We start from the raw sequence: 16,742 nt of genomic DNA, 5'->3' as shown, positions 1-16,742 counted from the left end.
TTTGGTTTAAGACCAAGGGAATAATGTAGTTATTATTTTTGTGTTACACATTGTCAGTATGGCATATTCTAAATTGATTTTTCAAGGGCTTCAATTATGCTTTTAAATATTGCCCTCAGTATATTTTTATATTTGAATATTTAGAAGTGAAGCACTAAAAGTAATTGGAGTTATCAGTCCAGTTCTTGGACTCAGATGCTAGACTTATTTGAAATTTAACATTGAAATATTCAGCTGTAAAATATTATTACAAAGAGACATTTTTACTGGAAATAACAATAGAACAAGCCTGGTCATGTCAATCATTTGGAGCAGAATTGCTGGTTCACTTCAGTAGTAACTAGAAGGAGAAAAGGGCAGTTGAAATAACTTTTATAGTAAACTTTTAACATGCAGCCTAGAATCAGAAAAACATTCTGCAGATATCTTTTATGCCCCTGTATTTGGTAGGGTTTTTTTTCCCTCTATTCATTTATTTTTTATTTCCTTCACAGGAAATCTTTTTATTTTATTATACTAGAGTACTTTGAATCTAGATACTAATGGGAGAATTAGGACATCAACTTGTATAACTCAAGTTATAGATTCACAAAATTGTGGAGTGGGAATGGCTATTGTAGAGAGAATTTCATGTAACTCTAATTTATAGATGAATAAACAGACTCAGAGAGGTTCCATGATTTGCTTAAGGTCACTTGGCTTCCTGAAGGTTAAGGACTAAAACTCAATTCTTCTCTCTAGTATTCTTGTGTTCCTTCTGTCATGTCACACTATTTCTCCTCATTTCTACACTGTAGAGCTCTATTTAGGTTATTCAGGCCCAAATATCAACTTCTATCTGTTATTCAGATCCTTGGATGGCTCTGTGATTTCATCCATATAGTTGCATCCAGTAGTGCTGATTGTAACCCACCTCTGCCTCATTATCTTGTATAACTTGTTTGTGTCCTCCCATAAGTTCCCCACAGGCAGTAAGACTGGTGTTCTGGTAGAACTCCTTGATTTCTCATGAGGCTGTTAGTGGAGCACTTAAGCTGGCAGGGCTTTATTTCTTGCTCTTGCCAGCTCAGCTTAGATTTTTCAAACATGCATTTCTCTGATGACTTCCTTATTTTGGCATTGACGACATCTCTTAAGACACTATAGTTTCTTATGTATTGTAGCCTACTTACAACTTCTGTTGCCCTCTTAAGTGATGATCATTTTTAATTATTCAAAGACTATTGTGTAATTACTTGCATCCATAGTATAACACTGGTAGAAATGTTTTTGTTATTAAAAATATGACTTTTATTCTAGTGAACTTTGAGATCATTAAAGAAGTTTTGTAATTTCCTAAAGTTAATCCAATATACTTTCCTTTTCCTGTTTTGGGCATAACTCATTGTCCATGTGTTCTGTCCATCCCAGATACATACACACACAGATATAATTTATAACCTTGTGATGTGGTTTCTCACTTTATCATTCAATTCAAACTATTTCTCTTCAAATGACCATTGATTTCTGAATTGCCTTCTCTTTACTTATATGACTACCATCCTTGTTTAGACAATTACAGTCTCTCTTAGGTAGCCATTACCTCAAGTCTCTCCATTCTCCAATTCATCTTATATAATCCATAGAGCTTCTAACATGATTTTCTTAAAAGTGCAAATTTGACTATGTTACATCTCCATTCTATTCACTCCAATGACTTCTTATGTTCTTTAGGGTCACATATTAGCTCTTCTGTTCACTCTTTAAAGGTAGCTGCCCATATTCTTTGGTCAACCCAAACCTATAGTTTTGCATTTCTGCATACCCAATACTCCATTTCCAGTCTTTAAGATTTTGTACTGGTTGTTCTCCATGCCAGGAATGCCTTTTTGTTTGTTTGTTTGTTAATTAGTGTAAAACATCTTTCCACAGTAGTCATTTTTGAAAGAGAACTTGGACAAATAAGAGAAAAAGTGAAGAAATAAAGTGAAATAAAGTATGTTTAGTCTGCATTCAGACACATCAGTTCTTTCTCTGGAGATGAATTGTATATGAGTCCTTGAGAGGATTGTCTTGGATCACTGTATTGCTAATAAAAGTTGCTGTTACTTATAAGTTGCTGTTACATATAAGATTGCTGTTACTGTGTGTAATGTTCTCCTGGTTCTGCTCACTTCACTTTGTATCAATTCATGTAGTTCTTTCCCAGGTTTTTCTTAAATCATCCTTCTCATTCTATCTTATAGCTTATAGCACAGTAATATTCCATTACAATCATACACCACAGCTTGTTCAGCCATTCCCCAGTTAATGGATATCCCCTCAATGGTTTGCCACTACAAAGAGCGCTGCTATAAATATTTTTGTACAAAGAGGTCCTTTTCCCTTTTTAAAAAATCTTTTTCAGCTCCACCTTTGTAAAAGTCCCATGTTTCCTTCCAAACTCAGCTTGAGCCTTACATAATTAGCCTTTAAGGATCCCCCAGTAACTGGTGCCCTCTCCTCAGGAATGATTTTATATTTATTTTGTATGTGTTTTGTCCCCTGAAAGAATGTAAGCTCTTTGAGGACAAGGATGGTTTTTAGTTTTATCTTTGTAAACCTTTGCCTAGTACATAATAAATATTTGTTGATATTGATGAATACCATAGGTCCGTGTTGGTGAACCTATGACACATGTGTTGAATCTGCCAGAGGGGGCTACTCCCCTCCCCCTATCCATTTGCCTGAGGACATTTCTCACATGCACCACCCCTCTGCCCAGTTGCCCAATGGGGACACTTCCTTCCTTCCCTGTCTGAGGTAAGGGAGCGGCTCACATGAGGCATGAGGGGTGGCAGTTTGGGCACTTAGTCTCCAGAAGTTTTGCCATCACTGCTGTAGGTTATACATCTGTAAAGAAGCCCTTTTTATTCACTTGGGTTTTTCCCATTTAGATGATTAGACCAAACTCTCTTGAGTGGTTACAAATCTCTTCCAAGAGCCTCTGCAATATTCCGGAACTTGATGTAACCAGCACAATCTCATTCCCAAATAGAACTATATGGAGGATGCAACTATTTGTAGATATTCACCCTTCAGCTTGGCGTCGGCATGAAACCTCTTCATCCCAATAGTGGGGAACCCATTTTAGCAAGCCTCGATCTCCATGTTTTATGCCTCATTTGATATTAGCAGTCATTTATCAAGGTTATCTTTGTTACATCTCTTCAGGTACTTGAACCTAGATCTTCCTGGCGCAGAACCCAATTCTTTATTGACTATGCCACAGCAGTTGCCTTGTTAATAGAGAATCTTTTTTTTTTAATATATTTTATTTGATCATTTCCAAGCATTATTCGTTAAAGACATAGATCATTTTCTTTTCCTCCCCCCACCCCCCATAGCCGACGCGTAAGTCCACTGGGCATTAGATGTTTTCTTGATTTGAACCCATTGCTTTGTTGATAGTATTTGCATTAGAGTGTTCATTTAGAGTCTATCCTCTGTCATGTCCCCTCAACCTCTGTATTCAGGCAGTTGCTTTTCCTTGGTGTTTCCACTCCCATAGTTTATCCTTTGCTTATGAATGGTGTTTTTTTCTCCTGGATCCCTGCAAGTTGTTCAGGGACATTACACCACTACTAATGGAGAAGTCCATTACGTTCGATTATACCACAGTGTATTAGTCTCTGTGTACAATGTTCTCCTGGTTCTGCTCCTCTCGCTCTGCATCACTTCCTGGAGGTTGTTCCAGTCTCCATGGAACTTCTCCACTTTATTATTCCTTTTAGCACAATAGTACTCCATCACCAACATATACCACAGTTTGTTCAGCCATTCCCCAATTGATGGGCATCCCCTCGTTTTCCAGTTTTGGGCCACCACAAAGAGCGCAGCTATGAATATTTTTGTACAAGTCTTTGTGTCCATTATCTCTTTGGGGTACAGACCCAGCAGTGCTATGGCTGGGTCAAAGGGTAGATATTCTTTTGTCGCCCTTTGGGCATAGTTCCAAATTGCCCTCCAGAATGGTTGGATGAGTTCACAATTCCACCAGCAATGAATTAATGTCCCTGCTTTGCCACATCCCCTCCAGCATTCATTACTTTCCTTTGCTGTTATGTTAGCCAATCTGCTAGGTGTGAGGTGATACCTCAGAGTTGTTTTGATTTGCATCTCTCTGATTATAAGAGATGTAGAACACTTCTTCATGTGCTTGTTAATAGTTTTGATTTCTTTATCTGAGAACTGCCTATCCATTTCCCTTGCCCATTTATCAATTGGAGAATGGCTTGATTTTTTGTACAATTGATTTAGCTCATTATAAATATGAGTAATTAAACCTTTGTCAGAGGTTTCTATGAAGATTTTTTCCCAATTTGTTGTTTCCCTTCTGATTTTAGTTATATTGGTTTTGTTTGTACAAAAGCTTTTTAGTTTGATGTAGTCAAAATTATTTATTTTACATTTTGTGATTCTTTCTATATCTTGCTTGGTTTTAAAGCCTTTCCCCTCCCAAAGGTCTGACATGTATACTATTCTGTGTTTACCCAATTTACTTATGGTTTCCTTCTTTATGTTTAAGTCACTCACCCATTTTGAATTTATCGTGGTGTAGGGTGTGAGGTGTTGATCTATTCCTAGTCTCTCCCACACTGTCTTCCAATTTTCCCAGCAGTTTTTATCGAATAGTGGATTTTTGTCCCAAAAGCTGGGATCTTTGGGTTTATCGTATACTGTCTTGCTGAGGTCGCTTTCCCCCAGTCTATTCCACTGATCTTCCTTTCTGTTTCTTAGCCAGTACCAAATTGTTTTGATGACTGCTGCTTTGTAATATAGTTTTAGGTCAGGGACTGCAAGGCCCCCATCGTATGTGTTTTTTTTTCATTATTTCCCTGGATATCCTTGATCTTTTGTTCTTCCAAATGAACTTTGTTATGTTTTTTTCTAAATCAGTGAAGAAGTATTTTGGTAGTTCAATGGGTATGGCACTAAATAGATAAATAAGTTTGGGTAGGATGGTCATTTTTATTATATTGGCTCGTCCTATCCATGAGCAGTTAATGTTTTTCCATTTGTTCAGGTCTAGTTTTAGTTGTGTGGCGAGTGTTTTGTAGTTGTGTTCATATAGTTCCTGTGTTTGTCTTGGGAGATAGATTCCTAGGTATTTTATTTTGTCTAAGGTGATTTTGAATGGGATTTCTCTTTCTAGTTCTTGCTGCTGAGCTGTGTTGGAGATATATAGAAAAGCTGATGATTTATGTGGGTTTATTTTGTATCCTGCAACTTTGCTAAAGTTGTTGATTATTTCAATTAGCTTTTTGGTTGAATCTCTAGGATTCTTTAAGTAGACCATCATGTCATCCGCAAAGAGTGATAACTTGGTCTCCTCCTTGCCTATTTTGATGCCTTCAATTCCTTTATCTTCTCTAATTGCTACTGCTAGTGTTTCTAGTACAATGTCAAATAGTAGAGGTGATAATGGGCATCCTTGTTTCACTCCTGATCTTATTGGGAATGCATCTAGTTTATCCCCATTGCAGATGATATTAGCTGTTGGTTTTAGATATATACTGTTTATTATTTTTAGGAATGACCCTTCTATTCCTATGCTTTCTAGTGTTTTTAATAGGAATGGGTGTTGTATTTTATCAAAGGCTTTTTCTGCATCTATTGAGATAATCATGTGGTTCTTGCTAGTTTGCTTGTTGATGCGGTCAATTATGTGGATGGTTTTCCTAATGTTGAACCAGCCCTGCATCCCTGGTATGAATCCTACTTGATCGTGGTGAATGATCCTTCTGATCACTTGCTGGAGTCTTTTTGCTAGTATCCTATTTAAGATTTTTGCATCTATATTCATTAGGGAGATTGGTCTATAGTTTTCTTTCTCTGTTTTTGACCCGCCTGGTTTTGGAATCAGTACCATGTTTGTGTCGTAAAAGGAGTTTGGTAGAACTCCCTCTTTGCTTATTATGTCAAATAGTTTGTATAGTATTGGGATTAACTGTTCTCTGAATGTTTGATAGAATTCACAGGTGAATCCATCAGGCCCTGGGGATTTTTTCTTAGGAAGTTCTTTGATGGCTTGATGGATTTCAATTTCTGATATGGGATTATTTAAGAATTCTATTTCCTCTTCTGTTAGTCTAGGCAGTTTGTATTTTTGTATATATTCATCCATTTCTCCTAAATTGTTGTATTTATTGCCATATAATTGGGCAAAGTAATTTCTAATGATTGCCTTAATTTCCTCCTCATTGGAGGTGCTGTCCCCCTTTTCATCTTTAATGCTGTGAATTTGCTTTTCTTCCTTCCTTTTTTTAATTAGATTGACCAGTACTTTGTCTATTTTGTTTGTTTTTTCAAAGTACCAGCTTCTTGTCTTATTTATTAAATCAATAGTTCTATCACTTTCGATTTTATTAATTTCTCCCTTAATTTTTAGGATTTCTAATTTGGTTTTCTGCTGGGGGTTTTTAATTTGATTGCTTTCGAGTTTTTTCAATTGCATTTCCAATTGATTGATCTCTGCTCTCCCTTGTTTGTTAATATAAGCTTTCAGGGATATGAATTTGCCTCTGATTACCGCTTTGGCTGCATCCCAAAAGGTTTGAAAGGATGTTTCACCATTGTCATTTTCCTTGATGAAATTATTAATTGTTTCTATGATTTCTTCTTTAACTAAACGGTTTTGGAGTATCATATTGTTTAATTTCCAATTGGTTTTAGATTTGGTTTCCCATGTACCATTACTAATCATTATTTTTATTGCCTTGTGATCTGAGAAGGCTGCATTCATTATTTCTGCTTTTTTGCATTTGTGTGCTATGTTTCTGTGACCTAATGTATGGTCAATTTTTGTGAATGTGCCATGTGGTGCTGAGAAGAAGGTGTATTCCTTTTTATCCCTATTTATTTTTCTCCATATGTCTATTAATTCTAATTTTTCTAAGATTTCATTCACTTCTTTTACCTCTTTCTTATTTATTTTTTGATTTGATTTATCTAAATTTGATAATGGTTGGTTTAAGTCTCCCACTAGTATGGTTTTATTGTCTATTTCTTCCTTCAATTCACCTAGTTTCTCCATTAGAAATTTGGGTGCTATATTATTTGGTGCATACATGTTGATTAATGATATTTCCTCATTGTCTAGAGTCCCTTTTAACAAAATATAATTACCTTCCCTATCCCTTTTGATCAGGTCTATTTTTGCATTGGCTTTATCAGATATCATGATTACTACTCCTGCCTTCTTTCTATCAGTTGAGGCCCAGAAGGTCTTACTCCATCCTTTAATTCTGACCTTGTGGGTGTCAACCCGCCTCATGTGTGTTTCTTGAAGACAACATATGGTAGGGTTTTGGATTCTAATCCATTCTGCTATTCATCTACGTTTTATGGGTGAGTTCATCCCATTCACGTTCAAAGTTATGATTGTCATTTGTGGACTCCCTGGCATTTTGATTGCCTTCCCTAATTCTAACCTTTTCTTCTTCGGCTCTACCTTTTAGTCCAGTGATTTACTTTGAATCAGTGCCCCTTGTCCCCTCCCTTGATGTTTCCCTTTTTAGTCCCTCCCTTTTTCTTCCCTCCCCCTCCCCCCTCTCTTTCCCTCCCTTTTTGTTCTCCCTCTCCCCCTCCCCCCCTTGGTTTTCCCTTCTCCTTACCCTTGTTGGGTAAGATAGAATTCAAGATCCCAATGGATCTGGATGTTTTTCCCTCTCAGAGTTGATTTCCCTGAGATTGAGGTTTAAGTAAATCCCCCCCCCCCTCTTCCTCTCCTTCTTATAGGAGTTTTCTTCCCCTCCCCTTCCCATGTGAATCTTTGTGTGAGAATGATTATTCTATTTGGTCTTTCTTTACCCCCTATTTATACATTACATTTTCCCCACATGTTAGTATACATAGATTGATATAAATGTAGTCCTTATAGAAGAGAGTTTGAGTAAAAGAAGAAGATAACATTTTTCCCCTTTCCTTAATATTTACCTTTTCAGGTATTCCTTGCTCTTTGATTTTCGGTATCAAACTTTCCACAGAGCTCTGGTCTTTTCTTTGCAAAAAGTTGGAAGTCTTCTATTTTGTTGAATGCCCATACTTTCCCCTGGAAGTATATAGTCAGTTTTGCTGGGTAGCTGATTCTTGGTTGGAGACCCAGCTCTCTTGCCTTTCTGAAGATCATGTTCCATGCCTTACGATCATTCAGAGTAGAACTTGCAAGGTCTTGTGTGACCCTGATTGGCATTCCTTTATATCTAAATTGTCTTTTTCTGGCTTCCTGTAGGATTTTTTCTTTTGTTTGATAGCTTTGGAATTTGGCAATTACATTCCTGGGAGTTGTCTTTTGGGGGTTTAGTGTAGAAGGTGTTCTGTGAGCTCTGTCAGTGGCTGTATTGCCCCCTTGTTCTAGAATCTCTGGGCAATTTTCTTTGATTATATCTTGTATCACAGTGTCCAGTTTGGTGTTTATTTCTGGCTTTTCTGGGAGTCCAATTATTCTTAAATTTTCTCTTCTCCCTCTATTTTCCAGATCTATCACCTTGTCGGTGAGATATTTTATGTTCTCTTCTAATTTCTTGGTGTTTTGGCTTTGCTTTATTAGTTCTTGCTTTAAAGCCTGGTTTTCTTTTACAGTTTGGTCAAACTGGTTTTGTAGATGCATGAATTTCTTTTACATTATTTCCCACTTTTCCTCCCAGAGGGCTTCCATCTTTTTGGTAATTTCTGATTCAAATTCTTCATGGGTTTGTGGAGAGTTTCTATTTCCTTTGGAAGATTTTGGAGAATTTTCTTGTATATCTTCTTCTATCTGCTCTGTATTTTGTATTTTGGCTCCATAGAATGTGTCCAAAGTCGCCCCTTTCTTCTTATTTTTCTTGGTATTTTGGGGCTTCTGTGCTTCTGTGGAGTTTGTCATCTCTGAATGTGGAGGATTAGCTTTTCTTATCTCTGTCTGGTGATCAGAGGCTTTAGTCCTGGGCAAATGTTGGTTCTATGAGCTTTCCCTGGGTTAAACTGAATATGCCTCACTGGAACTGGAATGGAAGGGTCGGACCACGAGGCCACACTCTCCCCCCCAGCTCGCTTTCCGGAAGTTGCCTTCAGAATCGCTGGCCGTGAGGCTGTTTCGTCGGCCTGCTGGGGGATGGGCTGCAGCTTTCCCAAGCTCCGAGGGCAAGGACTTTCACTGAGACTTGGATAGCAGGATCCAGCCCGTGAGGCTGTCTTGCCCGCCCTGAGGGTTGCTGTTGTTTCGACCAGCTCTCTGCAGCGGAAGCCCCAGGCAGTAACTTTCACTGGGACTTGGATAGAAGGCCCTGAGGGTTGTTGTTCCGAGGACCCTGCTCTCTGAGCCCGGCCGGGCTGCCTCTTCCAGGAGCCTTGGACTCTGCGCTCCTACCCCTGAGGTCCGAGTGATCTCGGGTTCTGGCTTTTGAGGGGAGCCGTACCTTTTGAACCGGGTCCAGGTCCAGGAGGAGGGTTCCCAGGGTCTGTGCTGTTTATTGTTTTGAATTTCGGCGCCTTAGGAGCTTATAGTTTGAGATCGGTCGGGAAGGGTTTTCCAGAGATCTGAACTTTAGCTTTCTCTAAGCCGCCATCTTAACCGGAAGTCCCCATTGCCTTTTCTAATTCCTTAAATTTCTTTTGCTTCTTGCTATAGCTGACATTTCTTGTACAATATTGAACAATAGTGGGAATAATGTGCATCCTTGCTTCACCCTACATCTTATTGGGAAGACTTCTAGTGTATCCTCATTCTAGATAATGGTTTTAGATAAATACTCCTAACCATTTTAAGGAAAGCTCCATTTATTCACTATTCTCTAGTGTTTTTTGGTTTGTTTTCTTTTTAAACCCTTACCTTCTGCCTTGGAACCAATACAATGGGCAAATAATTCTGAATAATTACTTTAATTTAGTGTTTTCTGGTGGTGAATTTACTTTTATAATTTTTGATATTGGTAATTTGGTTTTCTTTTCTCCTTTTAAAAATCAGTTAGCCAATGGTTTATCTATTTTGTTGTTATTATTATTTTCCTAAAAATCAGCTTCTAGTCCTTTTTATTAGCTTAGTGATTTTCTTGCTTTCAATTTTATTAATTTATCCTTTGATTTTCAGGATTTCCATTTTGGTGTTTAATTGAGAGTAAGATTCAATCATTGCTCATCAGTTCCCCCATCTTCCCCTCCACTCTAATAACTCTTTCCTTCCTCCTCATATGAGATAATTTACCCCATTCTATTTCTCTCTTCCTTCCTCTCCACTGTCATCCTCTTTTTCACCCCTTAAGTTTGTTTTGCATATCATTCTTATCATCCTGTGCCTCTGCTAACATATATTCCTTCTAACTGTCCTAATAGTGACAGAATTCTTAAGAGTTACAAGTAACATTTTCTCATCTATGTATGTAGACATTAAACTCATTGAATCTCTTTGGTTTTCTTATTTATCTTTTTATGCTTTTCTTTATTTTTGCATTTGAGATTAAAATGTTCTATTCAGCTCCATTCTTCAGGAATGCTTGAAAATCCTCTGTGTCATTAAATGTCCAACTTAAGTAATAAAGACCTGAATGTCCTTCTTGCCTCTCTCATCCCTTTTTTGCTATATAATCATTGCCAAGTCATTGAACCTCTCTGAGGCTCAGTTATCTCATTTGTAAAGTGGATATAATAATATCTAGACTACTTTCCTCCCAGGGTTGTTGTTAGGGTCAAATGAGATGTCCCTTTGAAAATTTTAAAGTACTATATATACATTATTTTCTGTTTTGGGACTATTGTTCCAAAAGTAAATCCAAAGAGTTAGGAAAGGATTGGAGTATGCCCAGTGACTTCTGACCAGTATGTATTTATTGTGGATGAAGTTGTACCTTCTTGAAATTCTCTGCACAGCTAAATTTAACAGAACTGGTAAAAAAAAGTGGAAGTTTCACTTTTGTCTGAATTAACCACCAGCAGCATTAATATAATTTAAGAACCTATTATAAATAACCCAAGGAATTTCCCATGTTTGGTCGATAATCCATGTCTCTTGATGTCACAAACCCTTTGTTTGTTGGTTCCCCCTAAGAAAGGTCTGGCATTGAAATCATGGTACTTTGCTCTGATAACACATATTTTGTATTTCCCACCTCACAAATTGACTTACTTCTTTATAATTGTTCTTACCAGGAAGAACAGCGGAAAAGAGAAGAGGAGAAAGAGAAGAAAAAAGAGAATGAAATGGTGTTTAGAGCCTGGTTACAAAAGAAAAAAGAACACTTTATGGAAATGAGGAGAATTCAGAGGGCAAAGGAAATGGAAGATATGAATAGCAGAGTGAGTAAAACACTTATTGAAAATGGAGTGAATATGCATATGAAACCTGCCCCAAGTTTTCACCTGGAAAATGCTTGTTAAAATAACGTAGATCAGTTAAGCAAAGATATAATCTGATGACAAAGAGTAACTTGAATTTATGTGGAAGAACTGAGCCACTTTCAATTTTTATGAAAACTCAATGAGTTTCCTTTGGGGCTTATTTATCATAATCATTTGACCTTTGTTTTTTTGACTTCTAAGACCAAAAAAATCATGGATTTGTTTGAGAAGGAACTTCAAAAGCCTTTTTGTTCAAATCCTTCATTTTGTAAATGAAGGAACTGAGGAGCAGAGAGGCTAAGGAATTTGCTCAAGTTCATACCAGCATTAAGTATAAATTCAGGATTTCAACCCAGGTCTTCTGACTCCTGTCCCCTTTCATCTGTACCACATTGACCTGTATTAATATGTTCATATCATTGAAAACTTGGATAAAGAGAGATTTTTGTTAGATTTTTGGTATTTCCACTGTTCAGTGACCCCATTTAGGGTTTTCTTGGCAGAGACACTGGAGTAGTTTGCCATTTCCATCTTATTTTACAGATGAGGAAACTGAGGCAGTGAGGATTCAGTGACTTACACAGGGTTAAATGGCTAGTAATTCTGAAGCATATTTGAGGTCAGGTCTTCCCAACTCTAGGCCCAGAATGCTATCCACTCTATTCCACCTAGCTGCCCTATAGTATTTTCATATCTTATGTTTCAGCTGTCTTGTGAATTAAAGCTTTTAAAATCTTTGGTGCCTAGTGAGTTTGGTAGAGAATAGAGGACAGTGTGTTTGTCTGATAACAACTGATTAATACTTAAAACTCCTCCAGGTAGCCTGGGAATGGTAGCAAAGAGGAGAGAGGATTGTTAGGATAATGGAGCTGTGGAATGATTTTAGAGACCCAAAGACAATGATATGAATAGAAGGAGGACAATAGTGTACCAGGGAAGATGTGCTGTCTTCTTCAATATTAGTCCACTTATTACTACAAAGACTCAAACACAGTTTAGTTGCAATATTGTGTCTGGTTCTACTAAACTTAACTGTTGGATGCATCATCCCATAAAAATCCATCCTCATACATGTCTGAAATAAGCCTTGCATATAATTTCAGTTAATTCTTTCATCCATAAAAAATGTCCCTCTGGCTACAGTATTTGCATTAACTCTGATCTGTTTTTCTATCAATACTACCTTCTATAAAGTTGCCCCTTACTGTTCCCAAAAGTAGTAAAGCAGGAGAACAGGAGTGTGGCTAAAGCATATATGATAAACAAATTTAATGGAACCCTCTAAAAGATTAACAGAAGGAAAATCAGCACTTATTAAATTTCTTTGAACCCTCTTGCTTTATTGTTAGTGTAGTAATACCTCAGTTTTTGTTGTCATCAGTTATTGTTGGTTTCAGTTTTCATTGACTTTTTTCCATGAAAAATTTGTCAAGATTTTCTTCAGTTGCCTTGGATTTAGTTGGTGTGTTCAATTGACCTTGATGTTAATTTTGCGAAAACAAGGGTGGACTCACACTGAAAAGCAAATAAATCCATTTATCCATAGATAGCAAATGAAAATAAGATAAAGCATACAATATACAAAATGAATGAGCTCCCTCATTGGGAATGAGATATCTCATCTCAGTCAAATAGCAATTCTTCCATACTCTCCCAGCATAGAAGAGGTAACAGCTCCTCTATATGTCAGCTTCTTTCCAAAGTCTTTCCAGGTAGTGCCTTGATACCTAAGACCCTTATGGAGGGGTATTCCCCTTCCAAACAATAACCTCTCTCTCTCTCCCCCCTTCTCACTGTCTTCCATCCACCAAGAAGAGTCTTCAGAAAGGTAAATGCCATTTTAAATGTTCATTTATTCTTTACATTAGTCTTTTATATTCATTTATATTAATTCATCATTATTTTTAGTATTAAACACTATATTCCCTATAAAATGTATTTTTGGTATGTATTTTGGAGTGTCTAGAATAAACTAATTGAATTTACATTGATTCATATGGAAATAATTGCCTTGGTTTTCATTGGTTTTGGATTTCACCAACTGTTTCTGGACGGATTATCTATGAAAACCAAAGTATCATTGTACTAGAGAAACCTCTAAGTCTGTCACTCTTAAGAACTCTGCCCCTTTCCTCTGGCTTCATGATGTAAATGTTTTTAATTTAAAAAATTAAAGATGTATATACATCTCTGCTTTGGCAAGTCAGAAACATGCTAAAGAGCCAAGAAAGACTGGTGGCCAATATCACTTAGCTTTCTCTGAAAAGAGAATGAGATCTTGGTCTCTTTAAAATGACTGTTATGTGGGTAGGCAGAGCCAAGATGGTGGTGTAGTAGCAAGAACCTTCTAAATCTCCTTCCAACTGATCATTACAAAGCATCTCAAAAGGAGAGAAATCAAAATGAATAAAGGGGCTCTCCCACTGGATACAGCATTAAAGGCGGGTATTTTAGTGGAGATTCCCATGCTATAAGGGGGGTAAAACTGCACTAATCAAAGTGTAAGCTGATCATCCCTCCCCAACATCACCTTCCATGCCAGAGTCAGAGTAAGGGCTGGGAAATCTCTAAATTCTTGGGGGATGGCTGAAAGTACCATAGACTTACCCCTGAGGGCAGTGTAAAGCCTTGGCAGCAAGACTCAAGGCTGAAGAATGGGGATCTTGGGCAGCAGAGTGCAGAGCTTGGACAGAAACACAGCTGGCCAAAGCTGAGGCAGCAGGGGCTAGAAAGATAGCCTCAGGGCAAAATGCTTTAAAGCATTTGCTACACAAAGAACATCACAAATCTACCTACCTTCTCTCAGGCTTCTGACAGGGAAGGGAAGATACTACCAAGGCAAAGCCTTTCAAGACAGAAGCTAAGAAAGCAATGACCACCAATATGCAGGCACCTCAGTCCACTAGTGGCAAAAGGAATAAGCAACAGTGAAAAGTGAAAAAAAAAAAACAGTGAAAAAGCAAGAGTGAAAAAATAGAAGGAAACATGAAATATCTTATTGAAAAGACAATTGACCAGGAAAATAGATCCAGGAGAGACAATTTGAGAATTAGTGGTCTACTGGAAAAGTCTGGAACAACAACAAAAAAACCTTAACATCATATTACAGGGAATCATACAAGAAAATTGCCCTGATATTCTTGAACAAGAGGGCAAAATAGACATTGAAAGAATCCATAGTTCACCCCCTACATTAAATTCCCCAAAATGACTGTTGTATGGCAGGCACAGTATTGCCTGCCTATAGTCACTTGCCAGGGAGCCAGAGGCTATCGGATTGCTTGAGCTTGGGAGCTCTGAGCTTAAGTGTGCTAAGCCAATCTGGAGTGTGCACTGAGTCTAGCACCAAGATGGTGAGCCTCCAGAAAAGTGAATGGGCTCAGATCAAACCTTCTGAGCTAAGTAAGCAGCAGTGGTATCAGGCCTACCAATTGCCATTGTTCTTCCAGTTTAAGTAAGATAGGGAGACGTAATTTAAAAAAATGGCTGTACTTCTTTTTAAATAATTGGTAACCCTGACAATGTATGCTCTGTCATGTTAACCACAATTAACTGTCACTTTGCTGATCTCTGTGTTTATGACCTTTCAGATTCTTTATGTCTTTACTGTATTTAACATTCAGATTATTAAAAAGTTGTAAGACTTGGAGTGGGGGAAACAACTTTTAATGAGACATCTCAAAATTTAATGTCTCTCCTTAATGAATAAATCACTACTGATGAGTGTAATGAGCCCACAAGTTTAATAATGAGAACATAGCTATGATCTCATCTTACTATACTGTTCTTCTGAGAATATTGGTTGTTCTTATATATCAAATTATTCAGGGCAAACTAGAACACTCATTTTCTTCTATTTGCCATTATTAAGTTGGAGGTCAAAACACCGTTTTGTTTCTGTCTCTAACTTTTACTGCTCAATTTCTCTATTGGCTTGATTAAAAATAAAGTCAAAGGGGAAAAAAGTATCTTCTCCTATAAGTAGTCCTACAGCTATAACAAATCAGGTTTTTCTCCACTTCCAAATTTGAGTGGATAAGCGAGAGCAATTATCTTAATCAAGCAGAAGATTGTGAGACCTATTACCCAGATGTATATTGACACATATAATGTTATTTTAAATTTACATTTAAAGTGTTATATTTTTTCAAAGTTCTATCACCCATCAACTATGTTGAGAAATTGCTGTCCTCAACTAGATGAGGAGCCTGGAGCTCAGACAGGTGTATGATTTGATTTAGGTGCCCACAACTGGTAGAATTGGAGTCAGCCTGCTTCCTGACACTCATTTCACTGCTCTGTCCATTATATCACTAGGTAGGTGTCTCAGTGGATTGAGTGGTGGTCCAGGAGACAGGAAAACCTGAGTTCAAATGTGGCCTCAGACACTTAATAGGTATATGATCTGGGGCAAGTCACTTAACCCTGCTTACCTCAGTTTCCTGATCTGTAAAATGAGTCAGAGAAAGAAATGGTAAACCATTCCTGTATCTCTGTCAAGAATTCCCCAAATGGGATCATGAAAAGTTAGATACAACTGAAAATGAATAAACAAATATGTATAAGGATCTACAAAGGAACATAAACCCTAAAATACTTCTACCAGGGAAAATATTTTATAAAAAATAAGAGTGTAAGCTAAGATCACTATAATACAAGCTGAAGAAATGGAAAGTTTTGCCATTCTTTTTGGAATGGTCATTTAGGATTGTTTGTCAATTGTGGATTATGACGAAATCTTTCTTGTCTGACCCCAGGAAAGAGCCCTGCCTCCTCATAAATCACTTTAAGAACAAGCTAGGGCAGAAACAAAAGGGCTCCCCATCACCTTTAAAATACAGCTGTACTCATTCAGATACCTGGAGTGCCACAGTTTTCTAGGTTTCTTTGTGGAGCATTCATAACCCCCTTGCTTCTGGCATCTGAGCAGCTGTCTTCAGATATTGTAGATTGATCTGGGCTTACTTGGTAACCAACCAGCTTTCCTTTTCACCTGCAGAATGTAGCTTCGATTTATAGAACTTCATCTTTAACCTGGGCTTCATCCTGTGCCCTGACTTCATTTTTTACTGTCCCAGACTGCTTAGTCTTCCATTATTAATTCCCATAAGCACAAACCTTTAAGTGTTAGATTTAGTTTGCATCGTGGAATTTCTAGGTTTATTTGAATGAAGAACTGATTTAGAACTTAGAAATATAAAGGTAGAGGAGCCAGTTAAATCAAGAGTGAGCAGTAAGGACAGATGGCTTGAATCTAGTACTGGAGCAAAGGTATTTGAGCTTGGAGTTCTTCATATACTTATTGCCAGGGCAAGAACTGGTGACAGAGTTAGAGGTTGGCTTGGCCTCGAATAAAGGCCAGAAGAAAGAAAGAAAAAAAGGAAGAAAAGAGGAAATAAGCATTTATTTCA

At 37.5% G+C, this 16,742-nt stretch overlaps 2 protein-coding genes across 4 annotated transcripts in view; one reads left to right on the top strand and one right to left on the bottom strand.

Moving 5' to 3' along the window:
* The window catches only part of CCDC181 (coiled-coil domain containing 181), a 48,159-nt gene that overhangs the window by 25,972 nt on the left and 5,445 nt on the right, over nt 1-16,742 (top strand). For all 3 annotated transcript variants that reach the window (XM_007480736.3, XM_007480733.3, XM_007480735.2), the window contains one exon: nt 11,143-11,289. In XM_007480736.3, coding sequence (XP_007480798.1) covers nt 11,143-11,289 — 147 coding nt within the window. The remainder of the gene's footprint in view (nt 1-11,142; nt 11,290-16,742) is intronic.
* BLZF1 (basic leucine zipper nuclear factor 1) overlaps nt 12,643-16,742 on the bottom strand; it is a 34,570-nt gene continuing 30,470 nt past the window's right edge. The window contains exon 7 of the mRNA XM_007480737.3: nt 12,643-12,846. Coding sequence (XP_007480799.2) covers nt 12,787-12,846 — 60 coding nt within the window. The 3' untranslated portion in view covers nt 12,643-12,786. The remainder of the gene's footprint in view (nt 12,847-16,742) is intronic.

Source organism: Monodelphis domestica, chromosome 2 (assembly GCF_027887165.1).
Source record: "Monodelphis domestica isolate mMonDom1 chromosome 2, mMonDom1.pri, whole genome shotgun sequence".
Taxonomy (NCBI): domain Eukaryota; kingdom Metazoa; phylum Chordata; class Mammalia; order Didelphimorphia; family Didelphidae; genus Monodelphis; species Monodelphis domestica.
The sequence above is the reverse complement of the archived record's forward strand: the minus strand, read 5'-3'. Positions and strand labels throughout refer to the sequence as shown.